General features: G+C 32.2%; 1 protein-coding gene and 1 pseudogene across 1 annotated transcript; one reads left to right on the forward strand and one right to left on the reverse strand.

Moving 5' to 3' along the window:
• Positions 1–978: 978 nt before the first annotated feature.
• LOC132953179 (uncharacterized) lies at positions 979–1,844 on the forward strand. Its single transcript, XM_061025708.1, has 3 exons — positions 979–1,122; positions 1,205–1,309; positions 1,366–1,844. The coding sequence occupies exons 1-3, from the start codon at positions 981–983 to the stop codon at positions 1,842–1,844; spliced, it is 726 nt and encodes a 241-aa protein (XP_060881691.1). The 5' UTR covers positions 979–980.
• Positions 1,845–14,121: 12,277 nt separating this feature from the next.
• LOC132953244 (uncharacterized) lies at positions 14,122–18,139 on the reverse strand (annotated as a pseudogene).
• Positions 18,140–18,522: the final 383 nt, after the last annotated feature.

The following is an 18,522-nucleotide window of genomic DNA, read 5'->3' on the forward strand; positions in this document are numbered from 1 at the left end:
CAGTTGTCAAACACTCGGGGAATACTCTGATCTTTATTTAAAAATCGACGTGCTGCTACTGACTGATGTGTTTGAAAATTTCCGAGACCTCTGTATAAGAACTTACCATCTGGACCCATCATTTTACTACACAGCACCGGGATTTAGTTTTGACTGTATGCTGAAATACACGGGTCAACAACTTGAACTGATTTCAGATTATGATATTTTGTTAATTTTCGAGAAAGGTGAGGTCAGGTTATTTATTAAAAAAAAAAAAATAATGTGATAAAATATCTGTTTTTATTATAGGAATTCGTGGCGGCTTGACCCAGGCGAGCATGAGATATGCAAAGGCGAATAATGAAAAGACTCCAGATTATGATCCAACACAACCAAAATCATGGCTTGTTTATCAGGATTGTGAGTATAATGTTATATTTAATTTATTATATTACTTAAATTGCAGGTAACAACTTGTACTGTTACGCAATGTCACAATTCATGCCATACGGAGGATTTAAGTGGGTTGAGCCGAAACTATAGGGGTTAAATGATTTAAACGATAGATCACCAATCGGGCGGATGTATGATGTCGATATATCATATCCAAAAGAACTTCACGACAAGCATAATGATCTGCCATTCCTACCGAAAAATAGTATTCAACCTGGTTCAAAAGTTAAAAAACTTACGGCGACTTTAGAATCAAGGAAAAACTATGTGATTCACTATCGGAACCTGCAACAGGCTATAGCCAACGGACTTGTTGTGGAAAAAGTAGCATATTTATTTTATTTATTTTATTTATTGCATATTTTGTTTTATTGTAGGTTCACAGAGTTGTGCAGTTTAATCAGTCGGACTGGCTTAAAAAATACATAGAATTAAACACTGAGATGCGGAAAAAAGCGAGGAACGACTTTGAAAAGGATTTCTTCAAACTCTTAAACAACGCCGTTTTTGGGAAAACCATGGAATCTCTAAGGAAACGTTTTAAAATGGAGCTTGTTTGTAGTGAAAAACGTTTGAAAAAACTTATAAATCTTACTACATTCAAACACTGTACTACGTATGACGAAACCCTCAACGCTGTCTCATTAGAAAACAAAATTATCATGTTTAACAAGCCAATATATATAGGTAAATATTCATATATATACATATATATATAACTAATTTACTATTATCAAACATATTTTAATATTTTTTTAATTTTCACCAGGTTTTGCAGTGTTGGAAATTTCTAAGACCGTCATGTATGATTATCATTATAACGTTATGCAGGCTCATTATAGGGATAAAATTGAGCTCATGTATACTGATACAGGTAAATGTTTTCAAACTATACTAATTTTCATATATTAATTTATATTGTAATTTTAGATTCACTGGTATACTATATTCAAACCGATGATTTTTACAAAGAACTGGAGAATAATTCCAATTTACTCGATCGAATGGATACATCAGACTTACCACAAGATCATCCATGTTACATTGCTGAGCGACAGAAAATCCCTGGTTTGTTTTCCGATGAAACAAATTCAGAGGTTATGACGCATTTTTGTGGGCTCAGAGCAAAGTCTTATTCATATAAGATCAATGGCAAGGAGAAGATCAGGGCGAAAGGAATCCGCGGGCATGTAGTCAGAAACCATATGAATTTCAACGATCATTATCGCTGTCTGTTTGGTGATACAACTTTGGATGTGATTACGGAGAATGTCTCTATCCGGTCGTTCAAACATCGATTGCAGACCATTAAATCAACCAAATTAACTTATAATAGTTTCGATGACAAGAGGGTTATACTTGAGGATCAAATACATACCTTGGCTCACGGTCACTACTCTATAGAGTGAGTTAGAAATAATTGTAGATTTTAATTTATTGTACTTTAAATATTTCTGAATAGTATAGGGAGACCAGAACACTAGAGCAAGCAGAAGCCGAATTAATACAACTTCCGGAAGCCGAGCTAGACAGATAGTTTTTTTTTTATTCATAATAAATGAATTGTTTTTATATTGTAAAATATCACTGGAAATACTATTCTTTTTTTTATTTTGTAAAATATCTCTGTAGATATTATGTGGATATTATATTTATTATTATTATTATTGAATTGATTCTAGTTAGGATAGGATAGGATAGTATAAAGAAATAACTCATTGATATAAAAAAATAAATAAATATGATATTTATTTTTACAAATTATTTACAAACCATTTTCTTAGGCTAAATACTTTATAAAATGAACATTGTTTAGGATTGAAATCCATATGAAAAATACAGCATGGTAAAGTTTCTTCATCACATATTTGGTCTAGTGGAGGGCACCCCATGTCGTCAATATTGATGATCCCAATGTGAGGAATATACTCTAAAAGAAGTTGTTTTTTCTGATCGCCTTTAACGTATATGAAACTGAACTTTAGCGAATTCAGTACTCTACCTAGTTCTTCATACTCAACATCCCCATATTCCAAAGATAGTTTGTGATAATTACGCTCCAACCACTTGTTAGTTTTCCTACTCTTGTTATCCTGTATTGATTTTGAATTTTTAAAAATCCAACGTTGGGTGGCCCATGTTTCTACATCTACTATAGACATTTCTTTTATCATGTATTTATTATCCCTCCCGAGAATGCAATGGAAATCAATGATGGCAGTAGACATAATTATTATTTGGACGACAGTACTTCAGGAATTTGTTTCAACTTGTCTGTATTTTCTTTGATATTTTGTAACAATGCTTTGATTTTTATAAGGGGCTCTTGTATATCATCACACGTTAATTGAAGTGTTTCAACTTGTTCTTCTTGTGTTTGAATAGACTTATGATTTTCCTCGAGTAAATTTCCAAATTTATCTAGTCTTATACAATATGATTTGATGGTTTGTTCGAGATTTGTTACAAATTTTCTTGTTTCACCAGCCTGTGAACATCCGAACACGTTCATACCTAGAGCTCGACTGATGCTATTTTCTAATGTCACTCGTATTTATCCAACTATTGTGCGTATTATCAAACCCTAGCCATTTTACGAACATCTGTTTTCCCTTCCTACGGATAATTTTCTCGACTAAATAATCGTTTGGGAGATTGGTCTTTTGAATTTCTTCAGAGTAGAAACAACCTAAAACCGGGTTTCCTGTATAATCTTGTAATTGATAAGTAGTGGGGGATGTCTTGTTTATTTTGGGTATTTTAAATATTTCTGTGGACCAGCTCGGCATATAACCTTTTGTAAATACCCCTTTATATATACTGATACGGACGTTATCACCAATGTTAAATTTAATTTTTCCATTAAGAATCGGACGTTGCTTTAATTTTACCGAAGAAGGATTGTTATCAGCCTGCCTGGGTGTCGTAGATATTGTTCTGTGTTTTGAATTATTATATTCATTAATCAGAGATTGTAAAATAGAAACCCATTCATGTGTTCCTCGTGCAGTGAACTCCCTATAAATTTTTTCTTTAATTGATCTGTTAAGGCGTTCAACGATACAGGCCTTCGTTGTACTATACGTAGAATATTTATGTATATTGTGTTTCTTCATCAACGCATCGAATGTCGCATTGTAAAATTCTTTACCGTTATCGACCTGTAATAATTTTGGCGAGCGCTTGAGTAGTATTTTTGACATTGCATTTGAAACTTCTTTAGCCGTTTTCGACTTTAAAGGTATAGCGAAAGAGTATTTCGTGTAACAATCTATGATAGTTAGAAAATATTTTTAGCCTTTATTATTTTTAGAATAAGGTATCATTTCCACCAAGTCTGCCTGCCATAGATCGTTTTTACCATACACATTAACTCTTCGCCTTGTGTAATTTTTTCTTGCTGGTTTGTGTAGTTCGTTTGCTATATCGCGTTTAGACATTTGGAATTCGTTTTATTAAACCCGTTTCATACAATTCTTCGTAAATTGAAAGTATTTCGTTGGAAAGCCCTGTATTACCGGCAGCTTGTGAGGCTAAAAGAAGTCGTAACCTATCAACCAACTCGTTTGGATCATTCCAATATACTAAATTATGCGCTTGTAATTTCACACCCGAACCCGAGGTGAATAGCTTGCTAATAATTTGCTCATACTCTGTATCACCCTTCCTAATTTTTGTTCCGTCCTGTGTTAAATGTGCTGAAGTATGAATCAGTATTTCTTTATACGTATTTAAGTCATTAGCGGTGTATTGCATTGGATATCTGGAACACAATAACTCGCCAAGCCACTGTGTCAGTGGATAAGAGTTTTCTCTCACAATTATTGCACCGTTTTTAAATTGTATTACTTCTATACCTAATTTGATAATGCCTTGAGAATTTTTTTTTGGGCCATATACTTTATCTTTTTCTTGGTCTTCTAATTTACGAAAATTTGTAAACCGGTTGTCGGATGCGTTGGAAACCATATCATTATCGACTTTGGAAGTCTGTAATTTGTTCAGAGGTTCGATTATTGGCTGAAATGTTTGTGATACAAAAAATTCCATTAATTCCTGATAAAATATCACTCAATAATTTATACTTTGGTTGATCCAATGTTTTTGAATAAAATACCTCATTTCATCGGTGTGTTTACTCGAGATAGGTTACCCGTACGTCGTAAACGAGTAGAATCAGCGATTGTTAACTTGGATACGGAAAACAGTACAGGTACTCACTGGGTAGCGTATAGAAAAATCAGAAATGAAGTTGAATATTATGACAGTTTTGGAAATTTACCACCTCCATTAGAAGTACAACGATATTTTCACGGATGTGACATAAATTTCAATTACAGCAGAGAGCAGAAATATAATACTACAAACTGTGGACACTTGTATTTAAAATTTTTATCATGTATACGATAACGTTAAACGGGAACCGAGTGAATTGTCTTTCGACATTTTTCCACCGCTAGAAATAGAAAGCACAGCACAAATATGTCTTTTGAGTCTACAGACAAATAATTCGATACCGAACATTGAACCCGGTTGCAATACTATCGGTTTCCGTAATATGATTGGACAAAGAGACAAAGTTATTATACCCACAGGCTCGTATGAGTTTGAAAATTTAGAGACTGTTATAAAAAAAAATATGCCCGAATATATCGACTGGTTTGAATTAAAAGCAAACAATACCACATTAAAGTGTATAGTCTCGTGTAGTCATGACGTAGACTTATCAGTTGAGAATAGTATAGCGAAGTTATTGGGTTTTAGAAATTATTTATACACTTCTGGTATTAATCATGAATCTGAAAGTACAGTTAAGATAATGAAAATCAATAGTATAAAAGTAGAGTGCAACTTGATTACTGGTTCATTCTGTGATGGAGCACCGAGCCAGATCATACATGAACTCTATCCAACTGTCCCACCAGGTTATAAAATCATCGAAGTACCTAGACATCTAGTTTAATACGACTTCAATATCTAGAGTATACATCGTGTTAAAAGATCAGAACGATTGTCTAATAAATCTGCGCGGTGAACCAATTACGATTCGATTACAAATAACGTGTGGAAATGGCATTAAAGTTTAATATAAAAAGATGTACAATACCGACTGTCGTGAAGAAGTCAACATCTAGACCGAAAAAGGGCGAGATCAAGCTCACGAAAAATAATTTATATTTTCTACGTTCGTTGCAAGTATAAAAAATAATTATGGACGACTCGTATTTAGACGTTGGGGTCGACTATGTCGATGAGTGTAAAATAACACAAAAGCATTATCATTCGTTCACTCCATACTCAAACATGTCTTTATCAAATAACGATGAAATTAGGATAAGTGTTGTAAATATGGATGTATACACTCTACCATGTGAAAGCTATATTTATATTGAGGGGAGAGTAAATAAACCGGCCGATGCAGTAGGAGATGTACGTTATTCAAATAATGGATTAGCATTTTTACTCGAAATGCGCTATGAAATAAACGGAATAGAAATTCAAAAATTAAAAACACCTGGAGTTGCATCTTGCTTGAAAGCATATTGTTCGTATACTCCAAACGATTTGAATACGTTGGAGAACGCTGCTTGGGACTCGGCGATGGATGGTGAAGATAATAAAAACTTTATGAGCAACAATGTATTTACCGGGTGTATCCCTCTAAAACATTTATTCGGATTTTGTGAAGACTATAAAAAAAAAAACTTAATTGTAATCAATAGCTGATTTTAAATCGCACATCTACCGACCTGGATGCGATACACGTTGTTGGCGCGGGCGCAACCGAAGCAGTTTCAAAAAATAGAAAAATTACAATTGAACTTACTAGGGTGGTGTGGAAAATGCCTATTATCAGAGTTAGTGATAAAGAAAAATTAAGGTTGATAAAAGTGGTAGATTCATGTAACACACTATCATGTGCGTTCAGAACCTGGGATCTCTGCGAATAACCTTTTCTTCCTAGAAATACCTCACATTCGTGGACGGTAAAGTCCAGCAACTTGTTAGAAAAACCGAGGTTTGTGTTATTCGGATTACAAACAGATCGAAAAAAAAATATTGAAATAGACGCTGGACGCTTTGATCACTGTCAACTAAAAAATCTTAAGGTTCACTTAAATTCTGAAGTGTATCCATATGAAGACTTTCGTGCTGATTTTAAAAATAATACAACTAGTATACTGTATAAGGCCTATGCAGACTTTCAAAAATCATATTATGAGAAAGAGTATAGTGAACCTTTATTGTCAAAACATATTTTTCAAAACTATTCACCAATCATCGTTGTTGATTTATCGTGTCAAAACGACAATGTGAAGTCGTCAACCGTAGACCTACGTATTGAATTTGAAACTGATACAGTTATTCCGGAAAAAACTACAGCGTATTGCTTAATATTACATGACCAGATTATAAATTATAGCCCGTTTAGTGGCGAAGTTAGAAAATTGTAAAAATGTATATAATTTTTTTTTTCCTCTTATGTAAAATATTGTAACCTTATGCTAAATATATATATATATATATTGTAACCTTATTATTATTAATAAATAAAAATACTTGTTTTTAAATATCACGCTTGGTTTTATTTTACACAATAAGAAAAATAATAATACAGAAAAATTAATTATATTGTGGTCCAAATGGACCATCGTTTTCCGAACGTCCTTCCTGAATGTTTTCGAGATGGTTCTCTTGTGCTGGATTTCCCTGTAATTTTTTTTTTAAATTAAAATATGTTATGTCAGATTTAAAAATGATTATTACCTGCGGATATGAACTGAAGTACGATTGTAGAGAAAAAGCTATTGAACACTCGTCATTGTATCCCTGTGAATAAAAAATATTTTATTAACATAACATAATATAAGCTAAAAGGAAAATTACTAGTACCTCATATTTCTGAATGATATAATCAGTTGCATATAATTTTAGTTGATTTGTGAAAATGTAGTCGTTATCACCAATAACGTGTATTGAAAGATAATTATTATCGATGTTCCTCACATGAGTTCTCATATCGGTCTTAGAATTTTCAAACGCTACGTTTGATTTTAAGAATGAAGCGATTAGATCAATTTGCTGTATTACAATCGGTTTAATTATAATAGATTTTCTATTGATAATCTCAAAAATGGTGTATTCTAAATCTTGTAAGGTCAAAAGATCCGTGCGATTTAACAGAACACGACATCCGTCTTGAATTTTTGATTCTAAAACAAGTGAGTTCTCCGATTGATATGTCATACTAGACAATGAAATTACGTCGTTATCCAAAAATAAATTTCGTTTGTATTTTTCTGGACGATCGAGTATGAATGATAGAATGTTCCCCATAAGTCTGAATATACTTAAAATAGAAAATAGAAAATCGACAGGAATATTTACATACAGCGAAGATGTAATAATATGAATCACGGTTTTGAATTCATCGGTAGGATCTATCCCAATGTTTAAAAATTTACGAGCTGTGAAGTCGATAGTTAAATTACTGCAATCGATGAGGTTGTGTGGTGGTGACGGTGGAGTATATTTAAAAGTTTTCTTGTAAATATCAGCTATATTTCCGATTGAACCAGCCATTTTAATTTTAAACACTGAAAAATAATTATGATTTAAACGTTGAATACGAGACGAGCACACGGGCGGAGTAGACACTCGGAACGATGTAGACACTTGGAATGATGTAGAGCGACTGATTTTATCATGACTAAATAAACAGGCATGATCGCAAAAAAACCATTTTTTCCTATCACTGCGCATTTTCCCCAGACTTGGCAGAAACAGTAAAATACCTAAGAAGAAAAAATATTTTATTGTTCATATCATAACCATTCAGCATTCAAATCATTTTGGAAATTTGTTCGTAGTAAACGTGGTGTCTCTACAATACCAGATGATGTTCATCTTGGGGAGTCTAAGGCCTCCAGTGACCAAGTTGCTTCTTTGTTTGCTTCTCATTTCTCATCTGTTTATGGTGACTCGCGATTTACCTGCAATAATTTATCAGATGAGTTTACAAACAACCAATTTTCACACCTTCCTTCTAAATTATCTATATCGATTGATGAAGTTAATATAGCGCTTAACTCTCTTTCAAATGTTCACAATTCGGGCCCGGATGGCATTTCTGCTAACCTATTGTATCACTGCCGTGCCTCTCTCAGTATACCGGTCACTTTAATTTTTAATAAATCACTTACAGAAGGTGTTTTCCCTTCTGTGTGGAAAATAAGTCGTGTTACACCAATTTTCAAATCTGGAAATCCGGCTGATGTCGCCAACTATAGACCCATCTCCGGCCTTCCTATCCTAGGTAAACTGTTTGAGTCTATAGCACTGAAACGAATCGAACGTTCTTTCTTAACCACCTTATCAATTGACCAACATGGGTTCTTTCCTGGTCGCTCGACTGCGACTGGTCATGTAGTTTTTGCTTCTTACCTTCACGCGGCGTTTGAATTGGGAAATCAAGTTGATGTGATATACACGGACTTTTCTAAAGCGTTCGACTCTTTAGACCACAATGCACTTCTTTATATCCTCGACAGACTTGGTGTTGGTGAGCCACTTTTACCATGGTTTAGTTCTTACCTTAGTGACCGTCGACAATTTGTCAACCTCTTCGGGAAGTCATCTGATTTCTTCCACGCATCGTCCGGTGTTTCACAAGGTAGCCATTTAGGTCCCTTATTATTTAATATTTTCATTAATACTATGTGCTCAGTTGTTTCCCCTTGTCGTTTCTTACTTTTTGCTGATGATTCTAAAATTTTTCACACGATTACCTCAAACAATGATTGCCTCACTCTCCAAAACACCTTTGATAAATTCACCAATTGGTGTAGTACGTTTAATGTATCTCTTAACATCTCTAAATGCAAAGTTATGACTTTCTATCGCACTAATGCAGTGATATCTTTTGACTATAGACTTGATGGTATATCTATTCAACGTGTTAGCCAGGTCCATGATTTAGGCATTTTATTTGTACCTTCTCTTACTTTTAGCCCTCATATTGATTATATGACCAGCAAAGCCTTTCGTGCTTTGGGATTCATAAGGCGTCACTCAACCAATTTTAGTTCTGCCAATTGCCTTCTAGCTCTCTATAATGCTTTAGTCCGGTCGGTCATTGAATATGGGTCTATTGTTTGGTCACCATATACCACAGTTGACATTTGTCGGATTTATCGTGTACAAAACAGTTTTATGCGTTTCGCCGGTTATTGCCTCAACATTCCTCATCCACCACATGATTATGGGCCATTAAGTCAAGCTCTGAGACTAGTTCCCCTTTCTGTAAGACGTGATAATTTTGATATCACTTTTATTCAGCGTCTGATAGAAGGACAAGTTGATGCCCCAAGACTACTTGGAGAACTTAGCTTTCGTATTCTTAGTAACACTAGGCTTCCATGTAATTTTTATATACCCACCAATAAATCAAACTTCTCCAGGAATGCCCCACTTACAAGAATGATGCATAATGCAAATAATCATATAGACTATTTAGCCATATGTAGTACGAAGGCTCACATTTTTTTTTACTTAACTTACACCACATTGTTTTTTTGTTTTAAATACTTACTAATTCTTTTTCTTCTCTCTATTATTAAGTTAGTATAAGTTATGCATCTTATATATATTGTATATGTTTTTATACTGTTATCTATGTACTTCCTGTCTGTTATTTTGTAAAAGCCGTCTGGCGTTGATTATAATAATAGATAAAAAAAATAAATAAAAATAAAAATCAATTCCTTTTTTCTTATAAAAATCTTGTGTTTTTACCGATTCAGTAGTATTCAAACTATCAAAGTGTTTATATCTTATATTTTTATTTCTATGACACGTTATTTCCGTTCAAATACTATGGACTCTGATTCAAGTAAATATATACATATATTTAATATAAGTATAATTTTTTTTTACAGTCTTAGAAGTAGTACATAATTATTTTCACACAACGCTAGAAAACTTATTAACGTCTACATGCGGTGTTCACAACAATTCTGAAAATAATTGGCAAAATTGCAGGGTTAATATGAGTGATTTTTGCTATTTATACCATATGCTAGATCAGCGGTTTCCAATTGGTGGTCTGCGGTTGTGTTGTTCTGTAGTGATATTTTTATTTTATTTTAGTGAAATTATTAACTTTGTAGTTATATGAAATTCCGAGTATTTTTGGACTCTTGAAGCTCGATTATCGCGAAAAAAATAGATAATCAATTTCATAAAAATAAATATCATTATGATCTTTACTATTACACTATTATTACTATAATTCAGAACGTGAAACCATACTGATTATGGCTCGGTGGGAGAGTGGACCCGGTTGCGCTGCTTGCGTCCGTAGTGGTGGTTGGAGATAAGGTATGTTTTTAATTTGATCTATTTATAATAAAAGTGATATTGTGATAGTTAAAAAAATTTTAAAAAATTTTACGAGGTCGCTCAATGCACTTAAAAATACCAAATACAAAATAATAATATACCTATGATAATTTTATTTTTGTAATGTTAAATTTAATTATCAATGTAGTTTTAATTATATTAGGAACAATAAAAAGTAAATACAAATTGGGTTATTACATTACATAACTATTGTGTTGATAAGGTGTATAAATATCATAAGGTTTACAATCAATTACATTTGTAACAAAGTTGTCTTTTTGGAATCAGGAAAATCTTTTCTGTGTTTTTCGATTACTTGCAGAATGTATTGCTGTTGTTCTTCTTGATTTGTACGAGTTCCATTAAATGATGTCATCAATGCTATACCTCTTTCAGCTGCATCATTAACCACTTTGAGAGCTTTTACTTTTTTATATCCATCCAGAAATTCCGTACTATTTTTCCAAGTACTTGGGTGTGTCGTTAAAAAGTCAGTTTTAATGTTTAGAGCCGTAAAAAGCTTATGTGTATTATTTGTAACAAAATCATTTAATTCACAATTTGAAATATTATGTTCTGGTATTTTTATTCTGTGTTCAAGAACATTAGTCCCAATTTTGTCTAGAGACTTTACCATTTTTAATTTAATATCATCTGAAACTCGATTGTCAAAAAATCATAAATTGCCTCAGCTATCATTTTTCCAGTACCTTTTAACAATTGTGGAACACCTAAAAGTTTCAAATTACCATTTCCGGAAACTAAAACGGCTTGGCGATCTACGTGTTCTGTTTTTGTCAATGTTGGTAGGATTTTTCCATCAAAGTGAATTACTAGCGAGTCAGATGGATCAAAGGCAGATTTTATATCCGCCGCAATTTTTTCTCTTTGTTGACGACAAGCTCTTCGTATTGATTCTCTATTTAAAGCAATGCTAGTTAAATCTTGCCCAACTGATTGAGCCACAGCTGCTAATACAAATGTCGCATTTCTGTTACTTATATTAGCTCTGTCCAACACTGATGTTAGAGTACTGTTAACTACATTTTTTACTCTTTTCTTTGGACATTTTGAATGTTCAGTGGACTTATATACTTCAAATTCAATATCATCCAAGTCACTTTGCTCGTCACAAGAAGAATCGCTTATTAATTGTACTTGATATGATGATTCAATTTTTCTTTGACTTTCCTTACGTTTTCTATTATCCAATATTTAATTTTTTTGTATACGTTTTTCTTCAATTTTATCAAAATTTATATCTCTTTTTGCCATATATCCTTGACGTCCTTTTTCTCTCTGAGCTAATAAAAACAACTTATCTTCTTCGATATTAATTAAATTTAATGCATTGTTATGTGCTATATCAAATAGATCATCAAGTGTATTTATAAATTCATTTTCTTTTATTATTTGGCTATCTGACCGTCTTAATGAATTTTTTTTTAAGTTTATCCATTTTGTGTGTAAATCTTTAAGTTTTTTAGATACGTGGTATTCTTGTTTAGTTGGTATATTAGCCCTGACCCAAAATGTAATGACTTCACGTGCAGTTAAAGTAGAACTTTGTTGAATAGAATAATTATTATCCAAATGTAAATTAAAAAACTTACATAATGTTTGACGATTTGATGGCAGTTTGTTCCCAAATATAGTTTCCGATGTTGATCCAACTAACCAAATATCTCGATTTTGCAATGAAGACTAGGTATAAATCAATATGATAATTTATTACATTATTCTTTAATTAAATATTGGTGTATAAAATACTTACTCGAGTCATAATGAAAATATTACAACAATAAGCAGATTTAAAAATATATAAAATAATCTTCTCTATACGTCCGTACACATAAATGTAATAAACAACACTAAACACTAAAATAGTACCGTCGTACCAGTATCAAAAGATAAACTGACTAGAAACTTAGATTACATTAATACAATATTGTTATCTATATAAATAATGACTGCATTACATAACTACTTAGTACATACCTTACCTATCTATTATTAATTTTTATAGTACAATTAGAGATGTAATAGCCTTAAAGATGTGATTGCCTTGAGCGACCATCAAATATTATTTGATTTGCACCAAACTTTCAACAAAGCATTTTTACACCAAATGGAACAATATTAAACCATGAGACATGATTAAAAAAAAAAAAAAAAAAATCACATACAAATGAGTGCCACCCTAACGTACATCTACCTATATTGAATTAAAACGATTAAATATTAAATAACATAATATTTTAACTACCTATGAAATATTTAAATTTACAGTTCAACATCCAACGTTACTCAAACTCAAGAACTTGGCAGTTTTACTCAAGAACTTGACACTTCTAGTCAAGACCATCTGACCATGATACTTCTAATCAAGACCTTGATACTACTCATCTTGTGGAAGATAAAAATGAGGAATGTTATGAAACAGATGATAATGCACCCAAACAAACATTTTCAAAAGAGCGTGGTCCCACAAAAAACAAAATGGTTGATTTGTTCATAAAAAGATCGAATAAACGTAATTTGTTGATCAAAAAAAAACAGGACAAAAATGAACAAATTTTAATGAAGCAAAATAACCAATTAAATGATATGGATCTGTTTTTTAAATCTTTACCTTTGACAGCTAAAAAATTTCCAAGTCAAGGAAAACGTGAAGCTAAAGTTAGAATATTTGCGTTGATGGCAGAATTGGAAGAAAAGTACTCAGCACCCGAACAACCTATCCATTCATTTCAATCTATTGGTCAACTCCCACATGTTCATGTTCCACAAGAGTATCAGTCCCCAGCATCATTTCAAGAAACAACTACATCAACTTCATTCACGGAATCTTCATGTTCACAATTTAGTACGTTTAATTATGATGATTCGACGGCATAAAAGTTATACCTAGGTACTTGTTGGTGTTATTTATGTTTAATGAACATTACATTTCTTTTTAATTTTTTATTGATATAACAGCTTATCACTTATAACTTATAACTATATATAATCAATCACTCAATCTGAATAATAAAATATTAACACATTTTTAATTTAATAACATAATTTAATTTGCATACTGATTATTTATTTTCAAAAAATTATACATTAGAAAATATAAATTATAAAAATTAACTATTGATACTAATAGTTATAAACTTAAAAGCTTAACATTATGTTATAAAAGAAGTATACTTAATTGAATAATATGGATGAATACATTAAATTAATTACAGTAGGTATTTATTTAGTTTAATTTAATCAAGAAATAATATAAATATATTTTTATGAACTTGGTTGCCAGGGAAGAGCACCTTCATTATTGAAAAATGTTTTAAACACTTCTCTGACCTCAAAACCTTCGATGTTTGAGAACCTTCCTCTTCGAGTTAGTGATATCATATTGTCAACGGGTGGAGGTTGTTCCGTATTATGATCAAAAAATGGACGTTTATTTTTTTCCATGTATCCTTCACGTAGCATATTATGTAAGCAGCAAACTACCCATACAAGGTCGTCAATCTTGGTGACTTCTAAATTTATAGGCTGATAAAAAATCCTAAGAATTTGGCTCAGTAACCCAAAAGCATTTTCGGTCACTCTTCGTGCGCGACTTAATCTATAATTGAAAACAGATTCAGCAGGATTTTCTCTAGCTGATTTTCGTGTATATAGTTTCATGATGTGCTTATGTAAACGGAAAGCTTCGTCACCTACGATTACATGAGGAGCCACCTTATCAGAACCAGGGAGATTACATTGCTCTGGGAATCCGAAGGTGCCGTCTAAAATTTGTTTTCCCTTATTCGATTTTAAAAAAATACCGCTATAGCCCTCTTTGCCAAATGAACCAATGTCAACTGCTACGAATTTATAGTTGGCATCCACCATTGCCAAAAGTACTAGGGAAAAATATTCTTTATAATTGTGGAAAAGTGATCCAGTGTTACTTGGGCTTCGGATACGAATGTGTTTTCCGTCAATGGCCAAAATGCAGTTTGGGAAATTCCATTTGTAAGAAAACTCGGCCGCTTTTTGTTTAAAATCAATATTTTTTATATCAGGTATAATAATTGGCATCAATTTAATTTTTAACGCAGCCAGTGTGTTTTTTATGATACTGCTTAAGTAACAATGACTTATGTGAAATGAGAACGACAACGATCTAATGGATTCACCCCAGGGGCGTAGCATACATGTAAGCACTGCTTACACTTGAAAAAAAGAATACAAGTTTTTTAAATAAAATCAAGTTAAATAATTTTATAATTAATTTAATAAAAGTTATCAGTTATATTTACGATGCGCGTAACATGTTTGATGGTTGCTTACACAAGTAGTGGTACGGGCCACCGCGCTACCACTCCCACCATCATATACATTATCGATGTCCATAATAATTATTAGCGATTTATTTTCGTATTACTTTATTTATAGTTTATGCTATATGCCGTCGCCGTGTAATGCGGATTGAAACTGCTTACGCGGGCCTATTAAAGAGACATAGACAAAGTGTCATTGGAGGGGGCACGTATTATTACATAGTTCGTAAGCACTTTTCATAATGCATACGCGACCGTGCGACGCGACACCGTTTATTTCGCTATACTGCTATATTCGAATACGATGTGTATAATTGTATATGTAACTACGTTTTATGAAAATGGACTCTTCGGCAAGCTCTTCAGGTAATAGCGAATGTAATTGTATTATTGAAAAACTACTATTAAAATCGTTTGGATCAAATACTTTTATTGAAAAGCAAAATATTATAAATAACGGGAGACCTACACCAACAATTCAGGATTTAAAATCAAAATGTAAAAACAATTTTCGTTACTTTAATCCTTCTTATTATAATACTAACAAATGGTTGTCTCGTTGTCAAAAAACTCAAAAATTATATTGCTGGCCGTGTATTTTATTTTCGCATGAATTAAATACTTGGTCTAAGTATGGCTGCAGTGATTTAAACAACTATCATAATCTAAAACATCGTCATGAAATAAATCGTTCTCATATTGAATCATTAATTACTTTAAAGAAATTTGGTAATATTAGAATAGAAACATGTCTCAGTGATGCATATAAACAAAGTATCGAAAAACATAATGAGTCTGTTAAAAATAATAGGTACGTCTTAAGTCGATTAATTGATGCAACGTGTTTTTTGGCAAAACAAGAGCTCTCATTTCGCGGACATGACGAACAAGTTACATCTATCAACAGGGGAAATTATGTTGAGTTAATACTCTTAATGGGTACACTCGATCCAAAATTAAGTGGACATCTATCGACATCTACGGTTTTTTCTGGACTCTCTGGGGACATACAAAATAATCTCATTCAATCGATTTCTAATGTTTTATTAAAAACTATACAAAACGAAATTGAACATACAAATTTTGTTTCTATAATTATGGATGAAACAACAGATATTATGTCCAAATCTCAGTTATCTACAATTTTACGATATGTGACTAAGGAAGGGGTAGAAGAAAGATTTTTGGGATTTGTAGATGTCAGTCATGATCGCTCTGCTAAGTGTTTAGCTGAGCATGTTTTTCGTTTATTAAATGAATATAAATGCATAGATAAATTAGTTGCACAGACTTATGACGGGGCTGCTGTCATGTCAGGACAACATAACGGTTTACAGACATTAGTTCGCTCAAAATGTAAAAACGCGATATTTGTACATTGTTATGCTCATAAACTAAATTTAATATTAAAACAATCAGTTGATTATATAAAGGAATGTAAAATATTTTTCACCACGCTCTCTGGCCTTTCATCATTTTTTTCAAAATCAACAAAAAGAATTCATGCACTTGATCAAGAAGTCAAAAAAAGATTTCCGTCTGTGGCTTCAACACGATGGAATTATAATAGTAGACTTATTGAAATGATGACTGAGTACAGAGAAGAAGTTTTAAATCTCATGAACTCAATCGTAGAAAATGGTGAAAAATGGGATAGTGAAACATTATTGTGCGCTAAAGGATTTTGTCAAACGATTCAAGATTTTGACTTCAATTTTTTCCTTATAATATTTGGAAATATTTTACCTCAAGCAACAATACTTTTTAATATAATACAAACAAAAATATTTGATGTGACTTATTGTAATAAAAAAATATTTGATTTTTTAAACCATTTAAAAAATATGAAAAATCATTTTGATCGCGTTTGGTTGAAATCTGAACAGTATTATACAGATTTACCGTTAAGATCGAAAAGGCAAAGAGTGACTGATGTATCTGTAGATAGAAAAACAAATTACCGAAGGCTCTATTTTGAAATCATCGACGTATTAATTTCAAAAACTAATGAAAGATTTACAGAGATATCTGAACTGACTTTTTTTTCTTTATTAGATTTTTCTAAATTTGAACAGTATATCAACAAATTTCCTACAAATGCAATGGACTCGTTGAAAGATAAATATGGTGAATATTTTGATTTTGCAATTCTACGAAGTTAACTTTCTATTATATACTCATCAACTGAATTTCATAAAGTAAATATTCATGAACTTTGGATGTATCTCAAATCTACTGGTTTATCAGATAGCCTACCACAGCTTACACAATTAGCATCATTGATTGTAACCATTCCAGCAACAAGTGCAGGAGCTGAACGCTCATTTTCCTGCTTAAAAAGAATAAAGACACATCTCAGAAACTCCCAGTCCCAAAATAGACTTTCAGATCCGTCTCTTTTGACAATTGAGAAGCGATTGTTGACCACAATTCAAAACCAAAATTCATTTTATAATAATGTAATTGATGATTTCACTAAAAAAACAAGAAGAATCGATTTAATTTATAAATAAAATGTTTTTATTATTTATGATGTGTTTTTATTTTAAATAAAATTATAAAATGTATAACTAAATTAACTCGTATGTATCAGTGTTTGTGTGTGTGTGTGTGTGGGGGGGGGGGGGGTAATTAATATGTATCACTGCTTACACTCACTCACAACCCACGCCACGTCACTGATTCACCAGTGGCAAGATATCTGACGAAAAAAAATATCAATTAATATATTAATTACATTTATCCTATGGATTTAAATAAATAAATTACCTTAAAGTAACTGCCAATTTTTCCGCTGGTGTTATTGGTTTTTATACACGATTGGTAGGTTCTAAAATTAACTGATTTTCGATCAAAGATAGTAAAAAATTGAATCGTTGATAATTTATACGAAAAAATTCACGAAATTTTATATCGTTGTTTTTTAAATGTCTATTTATTAATACTTCATAATAACCTTCACTATCCCGAAGTTTAAACATTTCATCTATCGGCTTTCTGTTTTTCGGCAATGAATTAGCCACTATAATTGTGTCTTCTTCTTCTTCTTCTTCTAACATAAGTGTTAGAAGAATGTTATTATTATTTAAAATATAACTATCCATTGTTAAAATTAATTTAATTAACCTTTTGATGAAAAAGACGTGCGCACTTGGACAGGTTTAAACATCAACTATACTCTATCCCACGAGAGATCATGCCACGCACCGACCAAAACTAGTCCCCCCACGCTTCATACCTGTCACAGGGGAACCAGTTTCGACAGCAGGGTGACGCAGGGGGATGCGCAGAACCGGCACATTCTCTCGTGGGACAGAGTATAACTCTAGTCAGGTACTCAGGTTCAAAAACGCTGATCAAAATA

Source organism: Metopolophium dirhodum, unplaced genomic scaffold (genome assembly GCF_019925205.1).
Source record: "Metopolophium dirhodum isolate CAU unplaced genomic scaffold, ASM1992520v1 scaffold1, whole genome shotgun sequence".
In the NCBI taxonomy this organism is placed as follows: Eukaryota; Metazoa; Arthropoda; class Insecta; order Hemiptera; family Aphididae; genus Metopolophium; species Metopolophium dirhodum.

Bases quoted from the DNA above. Each gene is read 5' to 3' on its own strand.
- LOC132953179 (XM_061025708.1), top strand. From the start codon at position 981: ATGGAGCTTGTTTGTAGTGAAAAACGTTTGAAAAAACTTATAAATCTT. The intron at 1,123-1,204 runs GTAAATATTCAT...AATTTTCACCAG, and splicing joins TAACAAGCCAATATATATAG to GTTTTGCAGTGTTGGAAATT. The intron at 1,310-1,365 runs GTAAATGTTTTC...TTGTAATTTTAG, and splicing joins GCTCATGTATACTGATACAG to ATTCACTGGTATACTATATT.